The 20,802-nt window shown below is 45.8% G+C and overlaps 3 protein-coding genes across 5 annotated transcripts; 1 reads left to right on the forward strand and 2 right to left on the reverse strand.

Annotated features, from left to right (window-relative positions):
* Positions 1-4,020: 4,020 nt before the first annotated feature.
* Positions 4,021-5,101, reverse strand: LOC120894682. The gene is made up of 2 exons (XM_040297464.1): positions 4,969-5,101; positions 4,021-4,668 (listed from the first exon to the last, which is right to left on the reverse strand). Exon 2 carries the CDS (start codon positions 4,660-4,662, stop codon positions 4,162-4,164), a length of 501 nt encoding a protein of 166 aa, XP_040153398.1. The 5' UTR covers positions 4,663-4,668; positions 4,969-5,101; the 3' UTR covers positions 4,021-4,161.
* A 127-nt stretch (positions 5,102-5,228) lies between these two features.
* Positions 5,229-6,057, forward strand: LOC120894753 (oxidoreductase-like domain-containing protein 1). Its single transcript, XM_040297583.1, has 2 exons — positions 5,229-5,659; positions 5,719-6,057. The coding sequence occupies exons 1-2, from the start codon at positions 5,543-5,545 to the stop codon at positions 5,923-5,925; spliced, it is 324 nt and encodes a 107-aa protein (XP_040153517.1). The 5' UTR covers positions 5,229-5,542; the 3' UTR covers positions 5,926-6,057.
* Positions 6,058-6,224: 167 nt separating this feature from the next.
* LOC120894512 (23 kDa integral membrane protein-like) lies at positions 6,225-19,651 on the reverse strand. Of its 3 annotated transcripts, XM_040297342.1 has the most exons (6): positions 19,480-19,651; positions 19,054-19,190; positions 8,685-8,876; positions 8,420-8,587; positions 8,082-8,332; positions 6,225-7,666 (listed from the first exon to the last, which is right to left on the reverse strand). In XM_040297342.1, exons 2-6 carry the CDS (start codon positions 19,117-19,119, stop codon positions 7,657-7,659), a joined length of 687 nt encoding a protein of 228 aa, XP_040153276.1. In that variant the 5' UTR covers positions 19,120-19,190; positions 19,480-19,651; the 3' UTR covers positions 6,225-7,656. The 3 variants fall into 3 exon arrangements, with proteins under 3 accessions (XP_040153276.1, XP_040153113.1, XP_040153194.1); XM_040297179.1 differs by lacking the exon at positions 6,225-7,666 and having other exon boundaries at positions 7,802-8,332; XM_040297260.1 differs by lacking the exon at positions 6,225-7,666 and having other exon boundaries at positions 7,802-8,332; positions 19,371-19,484.
* Between the last annotated feature and the right edge of the window lie 1,151 nt (positions 19,652-20,802).

Raw genomic sequence — 20,802 nt, forward strand, 5'->3', positions numbered from 1 at the left:
GAAATGTACTATAACCCTTTCTTCGGGATGCACCAAAAAGGAAGTAATGAATTTAACAATTTATCTACTTCAAAACAAGACATCTTCAACATTGTATCTGTGTCATGTTCTGTGCGTGACATTGAAACTTGGTCCTCTTTGTACCCTTTCGTTCCCACCGCAAGCGATGCTCTATTCCCACCAGGGACCACATCATTCGAGACGCATTAGAGACCAATTAGGGAAACGCAAGGAAGGATGTGATGATGCTTCTCCTTCTGCCGCAAAGGCACCTCTTTAAGACTGGTCCGATCAGAATCATTGGTCTGGTTTGTTTCAAGGCTGGTTTTTTCTTTCAGTATTCCTCCTGGGAACGGGAACTTCCCCTTTTCCTAGCATCACATCCGTTTGCGCGTCCCAAAGCGATACATTTAATGAGTCTTTAAGGCGAGTGGGATAATGGGACGCCTCTTGGGTCCTCAAGAAAACACGGGACCTACAATTTCGAAGGGGATAAAACGACAGTCAGATCGTTTCGGTCGGACAATGAGATGAAAGTTCCGGGTTTGCATGCTATTCCCCTTCACAGTTGGGTTAATTTTGAGGTCCTAATTTCTTTACTTTGTTTGTCTATTATCAAATGAATTGACGGTACTTTGATGCCCGATTGAGCATGAAATTAATGACTGTCTTAAGCTAACAGACTCTTGTCGGAGAATGACTTCATTTACAAAAAAACTGAAACTTACTAACACACTCCATTTCAACGATTTCCCACGAAGTTTACAGTAATACAGTGGAATAATTCAGATAAAGCTACCATCACCGGGCGCTGAATGATTTCATTTTCGCGAGCATAATCTGCAAATGATCCATTTATTTGATTTGATACGAACTCGGTAGTTGGACTACACTGCCCGGTTCTCTCTTTCTATAGCGAGTACCGTTTGCCAACGCTCACAATCCAACATTTTCCCATCCACCCATCCATGATGATGGTACCACAAAAAGTCCCGAATTTAGTCGGGTCGTTGGCGCGTATTCGCAATGGTGCGCTCGCGCACATGTAACCATCCGCAACCGGTGGTACCGTGGTACGTTTTGGTATGCGTTTGAATTTTAATCATGTTTTCTAATGTAACACGACACACACAAAAAATGCATACAAATATATATTTACGTATCGGATTGTGTCTCCACGGCGTCGGCGGCTTACATGCCGTTGCATCACGCTTGAATGCCACCGTGGATACGTTCCCAAAGCGGGTCCCAAAACTTGGTCATCCATGGCAGCAATGGGTGTCACTGGCACTGGCCCACCGAATCTCCTCTGCCCAGTGTGTATGCGTGTGCGGGTGACGATGGTTTTCCCCTTTTCTGTGTTCCACGTTCCCTTCTTCCCTATTGCTGTTAATCAGACAACAAACAGGCACCCCGCTTTTGGGTGCCACACCTCCTACAGTTCGATGCCGCGAAGAGGAGTGACTGCTGGCCGGAAATGCTGGCAATCTTGGTCACGATTCATGCGCCTGGCTGCTACCGTGTGTTGTGCTAACTTATTGGAGACCATTTTTACGTCAACAGGTAGCCATCCCAACAAAACACCATTTATGTGTGTGCCACCCACCACCTGTTCGAGTGTTTGGCTGTAATGCGCGTGAAATAATGCCTCCAATAATGCTGCCCGGCAGGCAGCGGTAAATCATCACAATTCTTCCATGCCTCCCCCGGGATGATGTATGATCCAGGGGAGGTGTCTGGAAATGAACTACGAAGTGATCTAAACGTAGGGGGAGAAAGCAGAGGCTCACCCCGCTGCTGCTGGTGACTTATGGGTTTGGCTCGATGCTCCCTTGAACGTGTTGGACGGTTGGGTAGAGCGACCCGAGACAAAAGCTCCCTTTGTTCCCGATCGTCTACTCAAACTAGGCACGACGGGACTGAAACGCGTCCAATATCTTGGGCACACAACAATGGAAACTAACCTTCAAATGGTGTGCTGTGCCATGTGCGTGTTGGTTGTTCGACGTCCGATCACGCTTCGCAAGATCTCTCTTTTCCAAGCCATTCCATCGCGTTAAGCATAGATTTGTCGCCATTAGGTGTGTGCGTGTGTGTGGTGCTACCGAGATGGAGAAGGCTGCTGGAATGCATTTTAAGGCTTTTTGTTTAGCATTTTTATCTCTAACTGTACTTCAAAAAACGGTATTGATCGTGAGAGAGGGAAAATGTGAAGCACAACATAAATGAGAAGTTTAAAGTTTATAAAAAGCCTCGCTTTGTTGTGCAGTTTTAACTGATTTCAACACGTTCGTTGCAGCTGAAAAGTAGCAGAATGATCCATTCAGACTCTCACTTGTGGTACTCCGATAAGTGATATCACCCCAGCACATGTTACATGTTGGGATCCGATTCGATTGCGTACCAATCAACTGATAAGAGTAACACATTACTCTTTTTCACCCTCTATACGTACCATAAACTAAGCAGGCCAAGCTTCTTCTACCTTCATCGCTTCATTCGACACGATATATGGGCGCGCAACCCCTTTGCACGAAACCAACCGTGCGCATTGACCCTTCCACTGCGTGCTCTCGTTTTTCCACCGGAAAACGATTTATTGACACACACTACACACACTCTCGTATTGAACTTTTAAACGAAGAGGGAAAGCAGATATCGAACGAGCCCCCCAGCATGCTTTTATCGTCATACAATTCCGTAGGGTTAGAGTGATAGAACCTCCCCTGCTACTGGCCCAGGTGAATAAATAACCTATTGCAGCCTGGACTGGATGGTGGCAATCTCTCCAATGTTTTCTGTAAAACAAGGTTTAGATTCCAATCTGTTCGGTTTGATTCAATGTAACAAAATTCTTCCTTCACGTGTCTCGATTCTGACGCACGCTTGCTTAAACCATCCTCCTCGTTGAGGTTCTTCCTCGTTTTTTTTTTCCATTTTTCCATTTTATTTCGTTATTTCGCGAATGAGAAAGAAAAATGATGAAAAATGCGCTTCACTTCCGGCTACAGTGGTTGATGACCCGCGGTAGACGACGACGACGACGACGTCACAGTTTGTTTTACTTTCAACCGTGAGCAATCACGAGCCCCAACCAACCACGGGAGGACTGTATTTGATGATCATTGGCGGAAAGATTAAAAAAAAGGTCCCCACGCCGTCGCGATTGCTCCATTCAAAAGTGCATTGACCATGCTGCCGACCAAGCCGAACCACGCTCTGAGGGATAGAAATGTGTTGGTTTTGGGTCATTAACGAAAAGAAGACACCGGTGTAGTGTAGTGGTTCTTGGTGTGGGTAGGTGTGAGAACGCTTTGGCTTTGTCTTCCTGAGTTGACCAGCACACATTTCGGGTGACAATTTAAGCACCAATTAGAGCAAACGTTAATGGCGTTACTTCAATTACAACAACTCCCCCGTGTCTGGGTCACCGTAAGAAATGCAGCAGAAGCGCTTAAAAGTAATTAATCGATTCACAGATAGCATTGGACCTTTGCCATACACCTATTTGCGATGAGCATGTCGATATGTAGGGTAAAAAACTTGTTTGCTTTTTTGAAAAAGGGGAACAAATTTTAAATTCAACATAAAACACACCCTCGTGGCCCGCGCTTTTAGGGATGCGGAAGGATCCATCCGTTCCAGCTCGGTGCACTTCCGCTTGCATACGCGCTGCACCCACCACCGTGGAAAAGGGGTTGGAGTTTCCAAAATGGACCCGGTTCGGGTTGAATTAACTTAAACGAATGTTTTTAAAAGGGGGAAATTCTGACATTGCGTAGGGCGAATGTGAAGGGATACAAGTGTGTTTTTAACCTACCACATGAAAATGGGGACCGTTTCCACCTGTACATTTCCCGTTGCATATGCAAAGCGCACATGGCTCACTTTGCTTTGGAGAAGCTAATTTACTGATGATTGAAATTGGATGTAATTTTTAATGTCTTCACTTCTTCCGCTTGTGTTTATCCCTGCCTCCGCGTAGAATTTCAGAAAACGTCTTTCTCGTCCGTTTCACAGTTACAGACAGCAACGAGTTCGCACATCTCCGCTCGTAAACAGGCTGTAGTATCCACAGTATTTATTGCCTAAGATGCTTTACAACAGAACCGAGAACCGGGGTTTTAAAGTTCGCTCGTCTCAAACCGCCCGCTCTCCACCTCACTTGCCGGTCGTCCATCCTCGTTCGCGTTCCTGCGTCAGTGTGAAGTCGTACCGGTTCGGATTGATCGAGCTGACGGCGTGGTGCTTCACCTCGGGGAAGAACTCCCAACCCTCATCGACGGACTGCTTCTTGAGTGCGCCCGCCACGCTGAAGATCAGGCCGGCCACCAGTCCGCTCACGACGTTTCGCTTCCAGGCACCGTACACACCGCCGGCCGCGAACGCACCGGCCACATAGTTCCACGCATCGTCCCGACCGCGCAGCTTGTTGGCAGCGTACGCACCGACGGTAAAGGCCGAGGCCATTCCGACGAACGGACCGGTAAAGTACACGTACCGGGCAATGGTGGGCAGGTAGCCCTTCGGCTTCGACACCATCATCACCTCGACCGTGGACCAGCCGAGACCGCCGGCCAGCGCGTACTTGTTGGTGGCGATCATCTTGCCGAAGAGGTCGTCGCCCTCCGGCTTGTCGTAGTAATTTGCCTTTAAGCTCATGTTTAGCTAAAAAGAGACATTTTACAATTAAAGTGAAGCAACAACTTAAATAGATGCAAGCATGAAAATAGGCAAATTTATAGGATTTTGAGAGGTCGCAAATGAATTCATTCGGCCGGAATACGTAAGCTGCAAAATCAAAACAAAACACTTGGCTCGTGATTATCTACACGCAACACTCATTTTTCACGGTATCAATTACGTTCTTTTGATTGCATTATGCTTCCCCAGAGTAGCTTGCATCTTCCTCATTCGATTACATGCAAAAAACCTACAAATTTACCACAATTTTCATGAAAAACTTACGGATTTCCTCGAGCCAAAGGCGAATTTTACGTAACTTCAACCTAAAACTTGACGTTTCTGCAGCAATTTCGAGGGGGGACCACGAAACGTCAAACAGCGCTCAGAGTGCCTAGTTGCGTTGACGTTTGCCGAAGGAATCTGGTTCACTGGCTGCTAGGAACGTACGCAGCCAAGACATCGGTTTTTAATTTAATTTTTGTTTTAATTAACCTACCGTGCCTTTTTCAGTAAAATCGATACTAAAATATGATTGTTTCACGTTACAATCAATTATGCTTCCCTTATTAGCCCCTTTTTAGTTTGCAACCATTTTATACACTAGGCACTCTTCTTCCCGCCACGGGATGATTACGTGAAGTTGTCATTAGAAAAAATTAGAAGTAAACATTAGCCAGCTGATTGGGGTGGCTTGTTTTTATCAAATTTGTTCGGTTTTTCAAACAACAACAGCTCTTTTACTCGTTCTGAAGTGGTTGAAGTGATATTCCCTTACTTAAATTTGCAATACTAAAATCAATTTCTACTAGATTTACGATACCAAACATCTTGCATCTTCCGGTGCAAGGTGCAGGCAATGAACTGCGTTATACTGAACGCAATCCGCAATGCTCAACGAAGAAATGTAGCTTATCGCTTTTGCTCATCTAGTACAACTGGTTCCGATCGGACAGCAGATGATAGTGTGCCAGAGGTAACAGCATTCGAGAAAAACTTTACATAGCATTATTAAACCATCTTCGTTCGTTGTAGCTACCTCCCGAACCGACAACTTGCTGCATGTCCGGCTGCCAGAACTGCGTGTGGATACAGTACGCGGCGGACCTAACCAAAATACTAGACGATGGCGGCGAAAAGGCACGTGAAATTGTGCTGGAAAAGATATCCGACCCGAGCTTGAAGATGTTTTTGAAAATGGAACTGCAAAATATGCCACCGTCGAAGAACGATCCCACGTGAAACGCCCTGCAGGATTGCAGCAACAAGGATAGATTAAGGGTTCGTAAAGCGTAATTTCAGACACAAACGTTTAGGTAGGAATCTATTTTAATTCAAAACTTAAAATAAACTTGTGATATCAAAGAGGAAAGCGGAAAACAGTTTTATCTTTCTTTCTTGCATGATGAACCAAAGATGAGAAGCCGTTACACAAATCACTTCCCCCAACAACACACAGACCCTGCAACAAAACGAATAAACCTCAACCATTTTAGACAACACACAACCACACAAACACAAACTCACATACACACTTACTCTTAACGACAAAAGTTACTTCATATGTATATATTTTAACTGCATGTTTGTTGGTCAAATTCAACAGTGCTTCCGCGAGACACGCATCGCACAAATACTTCACAGAAAGTAAAGTGTATATTGTATTTTTGTTCTCAATTTTTTGTTGTCACTCTTATTAGTTGGTGGTTTGATTAGAAAATTAAATTTTAGCTTCGTTTCATGGACTCTTTTGTTTCGCCAATAAGAAATCTATCTCCTTCAACAGCTTCAATTTGCTTCGAGGTTCTGTTTCTATCTTAATGAGCACGCCTTTTTATGAATTCATTCGCGTGCGTGTGTGTGCGAATATTCAAACGTAAAATTTAAACTTCATTTTGCTTCGCTTTCCAATTCGTACGAGTAAAGGTGTTTTCTTTTTGATTACCTTAAATGCTACATCGAGTGTTTCTTCCTTTCCAAAACAAAAAAAATAGCGAACATCAAATACACGCACACACTCGGGAATATTCGAAGATCGGAAAGAAAGAATGAGAAAATGGACAGAATGGATGAGGCTTGCAAAAGGATGTTTCTCCTTTTAGCCAATACACAAAACAAAACAAAAAAAAAAGATTAAGCCGAATGGATAAATATACTCCTTTACAGTAAATAGTAGCATTAATAGCGAAAAAGCCCTGCTCTCTTCTGTGATGGTATGTCCTGGCTGCACACTAGAACGGAACAGAAGACAGCGCAATGCAAAACGACAAGCAACGTGTACACACATAGTAGGCGTAGCAGTTGAACGGTTGAATGCTAGCGAGCACGTGGTTTGTGCGCGCTCGTCCAGTTGCGTACATTTCCGAACGATCTGAAGGCTGATCCTCCTCCTCTCTCTCTCACCGTAGACAAATGGTGTATGTGTTGATGTGGATAATGCAACGATTTCGGCGGTCGGCACTTGTGGTGTTGTACGTTTTGTTCTGTTTTTTTTTCTCTGCTCACGCGCACAGCTGCGGATTTGTCCTTTCGGCGTGAATTGTTGCGCATTTTCCGGCGTATCATACAGCTTCGTTTAGGATGTTTGCAGATTGTTGCGTATTGTACTTTTTTTCCCCCGCCAACATTCCACACAACGAACACGAAATAATGCATACACACACACATAGACACAACCACACATAACAACAAAAATCTGCACGCGCTTTAGCGCTCTTTCTCTCTTCCTGGTGTGCCTCCCAAAGCGTATCCTTCTTATGCGCTATAACTACTATTTTTGTGTAAGTTTCGTTTCTCTCTCTCTCTCTCTCTCTCTCTCTCTTTCTCTTTCTCTCTCTCCCTTGATTTACTTCTGTTTTCGCCCACTCCTAACTGGCAAACATTCAAACCCGTGGACGACGACGCTGACGACGCTGACGGCGACGACGACACCACCCACCGAACTACTAAAAAGCGTATAGTAGCGCACACTTTTTAGCTGTATCTGTTTTTGGGGTAAACAAAAAGAAGAAGAACGTGGACAAGAGCACAGGACATAAATAAAAAAGCACAGAATAATGCATTAGATGAGATGTTTTCCGCACGTGGCGACGTTGGGTGGGTGAGAAAGTAGCTTAAGTAGTAGTAAACGGGAGGGTTTTAGTATTCGGTGTTCGTTGTTAGCATGATTTGGTTTAGTTTATGGGTAGGATATACACTGTTAGTACGTGGCTGAGGAGGAGATGAACAGACGGTTCTCTTGCTTTCCTTCTTTTCCTACATCACTTTGGTTTTTGGGGGTTTTTGTTTGGAAGGATAAGATACATGAAGGAAACGCACACTGGAGGGAATGGTGTGTGTGCGTCATATGAATGGAGGAACAGAGACGGGGCTCGGGGGGGATGCTTTAATATCCAGACCTTCTCTGCTGGTTGCGGATGGCGTTGGCCAGACAGCAGGCCGAGATCAGACCGACCAGCTCGACGGCGGCGACACCGAGCGACACCCAGGCGACAATGTTACCGGCACTGTCCAGGAACTCGGACAGCCGGCTCAGGCAGCCGCTGGCAAACGGCACGCACAGCGGAGCGGTTCCGCCGCTGCTGCAGCACGACTGCGGGAAGCTGGCGACGCCATAGTCCAGGAAGCTACGCTTGCCACAGCATTGCAGCTATAGGAGAGGAATGGAAAGAAGCTCATTTAGTGTCCATTTAATGGGTTGTTGTGTGTGTGTGTGTGAGGGTGTGATCAGTCTTACGTTCTGCTGGATGGAGTTGACCAGATCGGCATTGACCGGGTTGTCACGGTTCTCAAACACACGCTCGAAGCCCTTCTTGATGGCGGTGGTCACATCACCGACGAACACAAACACCAGCACCGCAATCACAATCTGAGCGATCACGAGCAGAATCAGGAAGAAGCTGTACTGTTGTTTGGAGGAAAACAAAAAATCGAATCAGATGTGCGTCCAGTGCTATCCCAAATCCCGTGCAAATCTAGTGCGAATCTCTCGGTCTACTTACGGTCGAGGTCATGCAGTAGGATTCGCGAATAGCACCGCAGCAGCCGAAGAACGAGATGACAAACACGACCGAGCCGAACACGATCAGCAGGATGGACGGGGCGACGATGTTGTACTCATCGCTGATCTCGCGCAGCTCCTCGAGCTTCACCAGCGAAACGGCACCGATCACGATCAGCGCAATGCCGCAGAGCTGTTGGAGAGTAGGGGAAACATGTTCAATTAGTAAATCTTATTGGTTGAGTTAAGGAGTTCAGATTGATTACAAAATTAGGGTCCTATGAGATGAGATTCGTCCAGGTAAACTGAAGTCAACTAATTGTCCTGTCGCTAGTCATCCATGATGGTATAATCATTAGGAATTTTGGGTTGAGATCAAGGGATTTTCCTATCATTCTTATCATCTTCCACTTCTTGTTCGGCTTCTTGGGACCTCATTTCTCTACATCTGATCCGAAGCTTCCATTTTTGCTCAAGAATGATGATCTAGATGGGCTTTAATTACAGGAGTCTGCGCGTCTGCATCAGTCAATCCTGGATCAGGGCCCATTTTACCATTCGCTCCACCATCTCTCAATAACTGTGTTGATATATCAATCATTGATACGAAAACCCCGTTTTGCCGTCCACGCAATGATAAGGCAGTCCAAAATTAGCTTTATCTTACATGTCTTTTTTCTTGCTGCACAGATGTGGACCCTTCTCTACCCTTTCCTAGCATGCTTCATTGCTAAAGATAAGGGACGTACGACATACTACCCCAAAATAAACCATAACTCGAAAATCGAGCCTTTTTCACCCCTTCCTACATTCCCCAACATAGTTTGGCAATTCCAGCACAATTCATTTTTTTGTTTTGTTCTAATAGTATAGATAAAGTGTTGAAGTTTCGTTTGAAAGCACCATTTTCTTTCGATGCGCTTTCGAGTTCGCTGGAAGTGTTTAAGCACCAGATAACGGGCTACGGTTGCGCACGGATTGAGGACACCAGAACGAACGAATCTTCTTATCTTGCTTATTTTTCTTTCACGAATTCCAATCGATCGATCACCTTCCGGCTGTGGTGGGAAGGGGGGGGGAGTTTTGCATCAGAAATGACTTCCTGATTAGATCATACTTTTCTGCTTCATTTCAAGCATAACAACAACGCAAAGAATGTCTTGATGGCTCCTTCTTAGTGCTTCCCTCCATTCGCTTTGTGAGTGTCTTCTATTTAACACACATTACAATACATCCCTATCCATCCCGGACATGTGGCGGAATTCGTCAAAGACTGCCAACCCCAAAAGGCTCTAACCACCACCCATCGAATGATGATGATGACGAAGACGACGCCGACATACAAACACACAACCCTTAAGAAGAGAGCATCATCAACAAAAAATGAGAAGCGGAATTCCGTCGCCAGCGCATCCCCCACCGCCACAACAAGCTGTTGGTGCCACGATTCTTTGGGATGAGGCGGAAAAGCGGAAAAACAGTAACACGGTAGCGACAAAGCGTCGTCGTCGTCGTCGTTGTCGCCGCCGCCATCGTTTGCGGAGGGAGGATTTAGGGGAGAACTCAGCTCGTAATTGCGCCGTCGTTTCGTTCGCCGAAGGCACCGAAAATACACAACCAAAATGGGTTGTTGTGTCTCCCCAGTCTGCCAACTATCGAAAGTTTGATGGTTTGTGGGTTTTGTGTATTTGCAGGCTTGCATATAAACCGTCCCCTTGTTTGGAGGAGAATGAGCCTGAAGTGAGTGTGCAGCGTTTGCGCATGTATTGTAATGTATGTCTCCACTCTCTCCAGGGGAGTTCCTTTATTTGTTTGATTTTGGGATTGTAGAACGCTGCGAGAAGAAAGTGGGACATGTACGCAGTGGACGTCGCTTATCCTTTTCCTACGTGCCCCTTAAGTATTATTCGGTGTTGGGGCGTCGTAAAAGCTTCTTATCCCAAGTGAAAAGGCATCGATGTTTTACAATGTAAATTTCGACTGCCATGGGCGGGATATTTCGGAAGATCGATTTTGGACACTTTTATGATCATGATTTCCGCTCCTAGAATGTCACCAAACAGAGCTGGCAAAAAAGAAGCCTTTTTAGGGGGTTTAAGGGCAACAATTTGTCGTTTCATTTCGCGCGTATCAACAGTGGCTCACAGTGGAGCAAATTGATGGAGCAAACTGCCCTGGCCGTGCCATATCGTCATCATCGCCCATCGTCATTTGCATTTGCCGGGCAGCTCGGGCGTAACCACAGCGACTCGGGGCATGATGTCATCGCGATGTCCAATGCCACACAGCAGCGCAATACACAATGGCATAAACAACAGCAAGCGTCTATTAATCCGCGCGCGTGGTAGGAGAGCGCGTATGCACTCACTCTACACTTCCTGGTTTAAAAGCTGTGGACGTGATTGTATTCCATCTTTCACAGACCTAGATATATTCACTGGTTCAATATGGGGACGTCAATACGGGTCCACTGGCGAGGGAGTTGATTGTTTGCATCGAGATAAAACTGGTTGTTCACGCGAGTAAGACCGGAATGCAGGGCAACGCGTCATGTATATCCACGAGTCATTTGTGTGTGTGTGTGACCTTGGCCATGGTTCATTGGCGTGGTCCCGTGATCACACCACACAAACGTGTGTCCCAGAATTGCAGCCAAGGAGAGAGGAGGAACAAGTGAGCGCCAACAATTACAACCGCTAACCGCGAAGTGCTATCAATAGTATGCAGAGCAGGACAACACCGGACACAAGGCCCACATGCAAGGGGGGTTGACAGCTGATGATGATGATGATGATGGAGAAACGCACCGAACACAGTAAATGCTGTCACTCATTTCAACACCAACCAACGAACAACGATAAATTGTATCATTAATCGATAATCGGGAGCTCTATAGGGCATTAGACATAGGGGCAGGACACGATCACTAATGCCTACCGAATTTCCAGACACCAACGTTGTGCATTGTGGAGTTGGGGTGCGGGCAGAACGGACAGTCTTCTAAACAAACTGACCTCCTTTTGTGGATGATGAGGTGTGATGATGAGCAAACCATTTCCTCGGTCTTCCTGGGAAATTCCACCGAGCGCACGTGACACACCACACCACGTGGTCGTCGTTCGCGCAAACGATACAGCACCAACAGGCGCTGCGCTCCATTAACTGGGTGGTGGTTATTGAAGGTGAAAACTGAAGTGCGAAAAGGCCATGAACTCGCTCCCTTCCTCTCCCTATCTTCCCCTTTCCCTTTTTGTTCGACAATCAACAGATTTCATTCCCACGCTAAAACGCATTCTTATTGGTGTTTGGTGGGGTGGTGGCCCAACGTTCTCTTTCTCGGAAATGTAGGTCGATTATGGATGGCCCGAACATACATTCTTGCCCCGTCACGATCGTCATTTATTCAGCGAGCTGAATACGGGGCAGGTGAATTATTGGACAAAATTAATAAATATCCTATTAATGGGTGAGTTTTCGCTATTGATTGGTTGGGGTTGGTTGGTTCGGTGGCCAACCATCGCCCCGAAGTAACACAAACTTCTTTCTTTCCCTTCTTGCTTCTTTATTGTGCGTGTCTTCGATCGAGACTCATCAAATGAATGGTTTATGCTCGCTAAATCGTAACCAAAACTAGGCGGATTAAGGTTGAGCCAAACACACACACAAACACAGGCAGTTATCGGGGTTGTTCCGCTGAGCGCTGTGTGTTTGTGTTTTTTCTTCGATTTCAAACGCCATCAACCGTGACACAGTGCGAGAAGCTCTACACAGCACGCACAGAAAGAGCACAGAAAAAAAGAGCAAGGAAGGGCGAATGGTGAACTTCCAACTTCCAGTCTTAATGACTTGAAGTTTGGCGGGTGTCGTCCCCTGTCCCCGGTGCCAGTAAAGCAAGCGTAAATTAGACGCGATAGAGTTTCACCTACGCAGAATATCCATTTTCCCGCGTGGTAGTGGCGAATTCCAGAGGGCGGCCCTCCTCCAGTGTGTCTTTGGGTGTCCAGTGGGTGTGCCCACATATATAAGACGCCCCCTCACGATCTGCGCTGCGTTGCTGCGTAGTGTGTAGAACCAGATGTGTTTGCTGTTACCAGTCTAAATAGTCTTGACAAAATGGCTTCTCAAAATGTGTTACAAAATCGCCTCAGTTTGCTAATGAGTAGGCCTATACATGCCTTGATCGTGGAACAGCAGTACAGCACACGATCGCGGAGACTGAGTCAAACACGCACACACACACACACATGCAATCTATGCAATCGCCCCTACCGAGATGAGTCGCGATTTTGCTTCGCCTTGAACCGAAGGCGTTCTACTTCCATAAACCTTTGCACAATCGTTAATTTCGCCTTCGGTTCACCTGATTCCATTAGTCGTTTGGCTGGGGTTGTTCTACCCTGTAAGGTTGTGTGTGTTTGTGTGTGTGCCTGCTAAAACCTCAGTCTGGGGGTTCACCCTTAGTAGGAGCACACAAACAACCACCACCACCACCAGCAGCAGCAGCAGCGCTACCACAACAACAGGCGTTCTGAAACGCGAAAGTGCAGCCACCCGTAGCATAGTGCCGATCGTGTTTTTGTTTGAGCGTTTTTCTCCCCTTCTGTGTGTGTGTGTGTGTGAATGTTTATTCACCGGTGCAAACCACCGCTCTCACACTCGCGAGGTATATTTGCTACAGTTGGACGGCTTGGGTACGACCGCCATTTGCAAATTCTCAATCGTTGATAGTGGTGACCCCGAGGCGAACAGTCTCTCCTCGCCGCCGGCAAACCATCTTTTATGAGAGGGGTGGTAGGTGCATGGTACGCTGACGGGTGACAGCAAATACTCCAGCAGCAGCAGCAAGCAGTGTGTCATCTGGTGGTTGCGCACAAACAAGCGCCCAATCCTCTTCCGTCATTTGGTAAAAGGTGCGTCATCACCGCATGCCAGAATGGGACGATGAATCGACCAGCCCAAACAAGCCTGGCTCATCAACATCACACATCCACCTACTATTTGCTCTCTTCTTTCCCCTCTCTCCCCCCGAGACACAAACACATGCATCAGTTTATGCGCCGCCGCAAGGGTTTTGCGCGGTGAGTACGAGTGTGGCAGCTGCGAGGATCGAACGCAGCAGCAATTGCTCCACAAACAACACCTCACAACCACACTTACACACACACACACTCCCACTGTTGAGAGCAGGTGATTCATGAGTTTGTTCTAGCGATCGCGTGTGTTGCGGTTGAAATGACATTGAAGTAACCCAGCTCCGTGTACTCGCGATCGTGCTTGAGCGCAAACCATAACTCACGCGCTGCTAAAACGGACACAGCCATTTCGAGCACTACCACTACCACTACTACTAGCTTTGCACCCCAATATGTCATCCTCACGGTCTCTCGGGATGGGGATTTACAATTCGGATGTTTCTTTAGTTTTCCAGCGTGACGTGAAGGCCATCGACGCGATCCTCCCGTCTTGGCCTTGGCACGAGAATTACTTCTGGCAAAACGTAGTGGTGCACACAAAAATACACCACAACGAAGCTATAGAAGTAGCAGCAAATGAAACCAATTAAATCGGCACACGATAAAGCGTGGCGGCGAGTGACGAGGAAGTGTGCGAATAAATTGGAATCGTTTCGTAGCCTCCCGGTGACGGTCTGTCAGCGTTGTCTGATGATGATCGTTCCTTATTTTTATTTTTTGTTGTATGCCAAAACAGTAATCGATTGCACGTAATCTTATCAGCCCTCTCTCGGAAGCGATGATGCACGTCCTGGGTTACAACCTTCGGGGGCGAACGCCATTCATCCCCCTACATCCCTTTCTTCTAGCAACCAAGCAATTTGTTTATTTATTCCATCCTCAGTGTAATGAGATCTGTAGTGTAAAGGCTACCTCGTGAGCATGTGGTTGCGATCATACGCAAAAGATGGGGATTGATTTTTGCAATATTAAAAAACCCGTAAATATTTACACTTAGCGCTGCACAGAGCTCGCAGTTCCTGCTGTGGCAAATTGAAATTGTAATCAAAATTCCACTGCTTCGTTCAATCAAATACTACTGCACTGGAAATATGATAGGCTCCCATGTGTGTTTCGGTTCGAGTGCACACCATTACGCAAGTGGCTGACTCACCTTATCACCCCCCTCACTTAGTGTGTTTGTGTGTGTGGTTATTGATAAGATATCAAGCACTCAAGTGTTGAGGTGTGTTTGATAAAATACGAAAGGTGAAACACTATCACAAGAAACCTCTTGACAGTCGGGGTTTTGGGTTAGGTGCTTCTGAGTGCCTCTGCGCAATGAGTGTCTCTGTGTCGTACCACCATAAATGGGGACTTTTTATTCCTTTTTAACTTACAACCAGCGTGTGATAAAGTTTCAGCATAATTCCTCCCTTATGCTGTTGTTGTTTATAAGTTAAAAGAGGTTTTGAACCTCTTGGGGTCTCGTTCGCCTCTGATAATTCCTCCCTAATGATGGTAACCAGCATACAATAACAATGCTTATATTCAGAGCATGTGAAAGCAATTGGAGCACAATTCCCACTCAGCATCTATTTCAAGCAATGATTTAATAAACAAAACCCAACGATTGAAACGATTTCTTCCCTTTACATTCTAAGGGAAAGACCACTATTAGTTTGCTTTTCCCTTTCAAAATCACTTTCCCATGCGATCATTTCAAATGATCGATGAAAAAAACCCACGTACACCAATCCCTAATGTGCCAATTAAAAGGCACCAAGTGTATGTGTGTGTGTTTATTTGTTTACAAATCAGTTTTCAGTGCGTCTATTTCCGCCCAGTAAGATCGCTTTTGGGAAGGGGGAGTGTGTGAGTCAGTGGGTTATGTTTCTTAAATGCCTTTCCGTACTCGCATTTTGGGGGGACGGCAGGGAGGTCGTAAATGAATTGGAGCAATTGTTTATCTTTCTTATAGCCAGGATTGTGCTGGGAGAAGGTCGGCAGCCCTGGGAGTGTATCAGGTTCTGTGGTTTATTATTATTCTGGATAGAGGAAGAACCAAAGGGAGAGAGTGAGAGAAAGGGAGCGGTTTTGGGAATCATAAACAAAGCATTTGAAACTCTAACTTGCGAATGTTTTGCGATAGTAGTGTTGTAAACATAAATGGATCATGTATAAAACAGCGGCCCATTGTCGCTTAATCTAAGGAGTGGCCGCACAAGAAGGGCTAAGAAATAGGACCAAAGCAAACACCACGTGTTTAATTTAAGCCCTCTGAGTGTATGCGTGTGTATGTTTGCGATCAGATGCACTTGAAGTTGACAGAACTTATCTTCTCGCGATAATCAACTCAAGCTCAGTAGGTCGTGGTGTACGCCCCACAGGGTTTCCACAGGACAGAACGTGACGATCTTACACTGAAGATACGAATGCACCCAAATGAATGAATGACTCATCAAAAAGTTTATCTCGTGATAAGAGACAATGCCTTCCTAATTCTTCGACGTACCAACACGAACTTCTGCTCCAATGGTGCTCCATCGCGCTTAACTTTTGCATACCATAACCGCACAAAAAAAAACATTGAAGAAACCTGTTGCTTCAGCATTACACACACACACACACACACACCCCTGAATTGGTGGTAGGAAAGTTTTGTTTTGACCTTTTTTGTAGGGCGCGCTACCCCGTCCAAACGAACGAAACTCAAAACAAAGGCAACTAATACGACGGATGAGGTCATCGCCGGAGTGCGCGATTGAGAGAGGCAATAGTAGAGTGACCAACGGGTACTTCAGCGCCTACTACAAACGCGTGTTCTGTAGCGAAGCAGAAAGTTCGATTGTAATATGTTTGCTCGCCTGCTTTTCGATCAAAGGCAGCGACTTGCTTCCGTTCAGTTACAAACCTTGTAGAACCATTTATTTCTAAACGGAAATTAATTAGCAATAAAGCCACAACCAACAACAAGAATAATTATCGAAATGTGTGGCTGAGATGTATATGTGTGTGTGTGTGCTTCCTCTTGCCCGGTGCGGCGGCTTGCCGGTAATAAAACGCAAAAATAGGGGCATTCGGTTGTATAGCGAAGCGGGTTAAAAATTTCCATTCTCAACTGGAACTGGCACAACGGCCACAAACACACACTCACCTATACGCCTGTGGAAGAAAGGGTTTGTCGCAGAGGAACTGTCGTAAACGAAGAAACGGGGTGGCCCGCGTGTGCCCAGTGCGCGCGACCGTTGTGTGCGTGCGCGGTTTCCTCTGTTTACGTAAGCCGCTGTGGCGCGCACATTCCAAGCTGTAAAGGCGGCGCCCCTTGCGGTCTCTTCGGCGAAGAACCCACACAACAACCTCATCGTCTTGTTGGCGTTCACTCCACTGTGTGTGTGTTTGCTTAAGCGGCGGCGCTTTGGAATCGTTTCTTGGAAGATGGTATTTTTCTGTCGGAGAAGATTCAAGGACTCTAGGACTGTGTGTGACAACGCCCACCGGCGAGACACACATAGAGACGATACGTTTCGCACATCCATTCATGATGCTTTGGAAATGACGCGCATACTAAAAAGCCAAGCTGTTAGCGCAAAGCCGCCACATTGAAAAAAGTGACACGCCGGTATGGAGAAAACATATTAACACGCCCTATTTCTCTTTTTTTGCTGTTGTGTACCTTTTCCTTATCAGCACCATCGTTTAACATCGGGCGCATTGGGAAGGGGTGCAGCCACCATGGGTACGCACTACGTGAAATGCGCAAGAGAAGCCTGAAGCCCGCGCCATCTGGTGCCCGTTGCGTGCGTTAGTATTTCGCGATCGTTTTTAGCGCTTGCAGCTTGTCCTTCGCAACCGGGGAGACGTTTATGGAGACGGCAATGATAGTGTGATTGGTTTTGGTAAGGAGCGCCGCTGTTTGTGTTTGTGGAATGGCGTGAAGGTGAACACCGAGCCAGGGTTGTCACAGTTTGCGTGATGATCAAGCAAAGCATGGTCATGGACGGCAAAAATGCACGCTAGGCCACGAATCCGCAACAATACAAGATAGAGGATACTAAATTAGCTCACAATTGGTGCACTCATAATGTGGATTTAATTGAAGGGTCAACAAAGTCATGCAAGAAGTGATGTTATTTCCAGACGGTTGGCAAAACGCATCAATGGTTGCTATTCTGGCGAAGATGATTGTGTTCTGCTTGGCCATACGTGAATCATCATTGTCATTGTGGAGAATGAAATCTTCAGCTGCTGGAGTGGGTGAAATCATTAGACCACTTGTGTCCATACTAACTTTTTTTCTCCGAAATATTTGCTTCTGCGTTTAAAATAGCTATCAAATTCAAGAAATGATTAAGAGTATCTTGATGGCAAAATTGAATCATTTTGCCATCGTAATAAACGAAACCCTGGGCCCTTGCCAGTGTGCGTAAAATGCGGAAAAATTCAAAACATTCCCGACAGCTGGGTTTTAGAGCAGCTCTTATTAGCCTGCAGAAAAGGGAAGAAAACACGCAAATCCCTTTCCAGCTTTGTAGTTTCTCCCTCTCATCTAACGCTGTGAGGAGCATGAGACACACAGAGTAGCGTGAGACAGAGAGGCAGGAAAAAAGGTAAACCAAAGACACAATCACAAAGACACACACACACACGCACTAACACATGGTGGGAATTTTTATTTACGCATCAGCTTTATTTGATGCTGCGGAGAGGCGCGCAACAGCCAAACAGACCGAGGCGAGGCGAGCGAACGAACGACGAAGATCTTTACGAGTTTGTTACAAAGAACAAAGAAGAAGTGTTTTTCAGCATTTAAAGTCTGTCTTCCGCTCTGTACGTGGACGACTGTGGTGATTCATATCGTTTCCGATCTTCGTTTGACTGGGGGAAAACGTGGAAAAGGAACTGGTCGCCGGACGCGCGTACGATTCTCAACGCGCGTGAAACATGACCTGTTGGATGGGTGTGATGGGTATATGGTTTGGCTAAATATAACCTCACACACCGTCGTTCGGGTTTGGGTGTGCTGTGCTGTGCGCCCCCAATGTGTGCACGTAAAATCAGGGGGACCCGGGAGAGTGAACGCCACTTACTAGTAAAAATTAAACACGCCGCCGGCCTGTTTTTTCGCCGGTGTGGCGACGGCTGTTTGTTTGTGCCTGTTTTGTGCCTGCCTGCCTGCATACTGCAACAACGACACAACTGCACCCAACTGCAGCAGCAACCGTTGTGTGTTTGTGTGATTGTGCCGTGTTGGCCGTTCGAACGATGGGGAACACACACAAACTGGTTTATTCACTTTCCCTTTTTCCCCCCCGTCTTCCACTTCCAGCCCCAAGGAATGATGATCTCATAGGAGAGAGGTTAAGTTTTCTCACGTGTTTATTATTTAAAAAAAGAAATGTTTAAATTCGTACATACCGAGCACAGGAGGTTAAAGATGAAAAGCAGATACTTTATCGTCGAATGTCCACAGTTGAGCGCCATTTTGCCACCGGAATGTTGTTGTTGTTGTTGTTGTTTTGCCTTCGTTTGGTGTTAGGCCCCGCAAAAAATAGCTAGAAACCACAAAATCTCTGGTCACTAAACTCAAACTTGTAGCGATAGTGTATGGGCGCTTAACAGACAAGAGAGAGCGAGATAGAAAGTGATGGGGAAAGGGAGGAATTATGGGGATGGGAGGACGAAGGGCAAAAGGTGCTCAAATTACGGCCAAAACCGATCACATGCACACGCACAGCAAAGGTTGGAGGGTAGCACCGCAACCGCGTGCGCTCGTCTGGCTGGCGTTTGGGCGGAGAAAGAACTGTCTACAGGATGGTTAGAGAACTGCACTACAAAACTCACTTTCTAGCACTTTATTACAAGTGGTACAATCGTCGAAATCACACACACACACACGCTAACACACTGACAACAATCTGTTGTGCCTGGCTTTGCGTAGATTCGCGTCGTTTTGTTGGGAGCACACGCAATGTACGTCCGTTCTTTTCGGAACCACGATTACGATTGTGAGAAAGAGTGGGATAAGAGTTGGGTTAAAAGCCGCAACGGTCATGTTTTCGCTCACGAGTGACTTGAGTGACGGCGAGTGGCGTGCCCGATTGAACGATAAGTTACTTGGGTTGCAATTTTTACTCCGGAAATTAGAATCAACAGTCAGTGCTTTCTGCAAATTGTTGCTGGCGGACGATTTATTATTGCTTTACAAATCCGCATGTCACTACCGTTAACTGAGATAACTGAATGATATCTAATAGGATTTTGCATAGATTTTTAGTAGCTTCTCTAGAATGTTTGAATGCTTGCCACATTGTTTGGATTTGTCTCATGATTTATTGAGCGTTTCCCAGAAGATTCGTTTATAATTTGAATTTATTTTCAATGGAACGATGCGAATAAATCGTGGGAATGTTTCAATAATATGTGGGAAACGGTTAATTAACCGTGCGACGCATCCATCATTGGGGAAAACAACCAAAAACTAATATCAGAAGGATTGAGTCATAATTCTGGAAGAGCGTTGTACTTGATTCAAATTCCAAAAATATAGTAAAAAAGACAAGCTTACATCTAAGTATCTTCAAATTTTACATATTTCCTGGGGTCGTTAGATCACAACATCAAAATATCATACAATAAATAAGTGTAATTACAATCCCAAAACCATGAATGGACAGTGACTCTTAAGTAATTGTTTTCTGTTTCCTTTCAATTGACAATTACCATGGTTATAGGACTACAAGAGCTCCTCAGTACTTTGTAATGTACCGTTAACAAGGTTTGAGTTCAGCATATTTCTCAAATTCTAAAAATTTACATACATAATAAAGTTAGAATATGATCACGGACGATCATATCCTGGGCAATGCTGGTTTTAATCACCCTGCACAGTATTGCCAAATTAGCATAAAAGATAGCGCGTCATCATATGTTAAATAATATACCTTATCTTCTTTGCTTTGCGCTACACGATGGCAGGTGATTCATCCGTATGTGCTTCTGGAATGGTATAAGCGATAACGCACCATTCAAACAATTCTTCACAGTGACTCAAGCGAGCACGCCCACTCCCAACAATGAGGCTCTGATGTGTGAGCTTGTCAATAAACAACGCACGTATATCGGTTTGTATGCACTCGCTTTGCGGTTGGGTGTCTTGTTCATGAG

The sequence above is a fragment of the Anopheles arabiensis genome, chromosome 2, assembly GCF_016920715.1.
Source record: "Anopheles arabiensis isolate DONGOLA chromosome 2, AaraD3, whole genome shotgun sequence".
NCBI lineage: Eukaryota > Metazoa > Arthropoda > Insecta > Diptera > Culicidae > Anopheles > Anopheles arabiensis.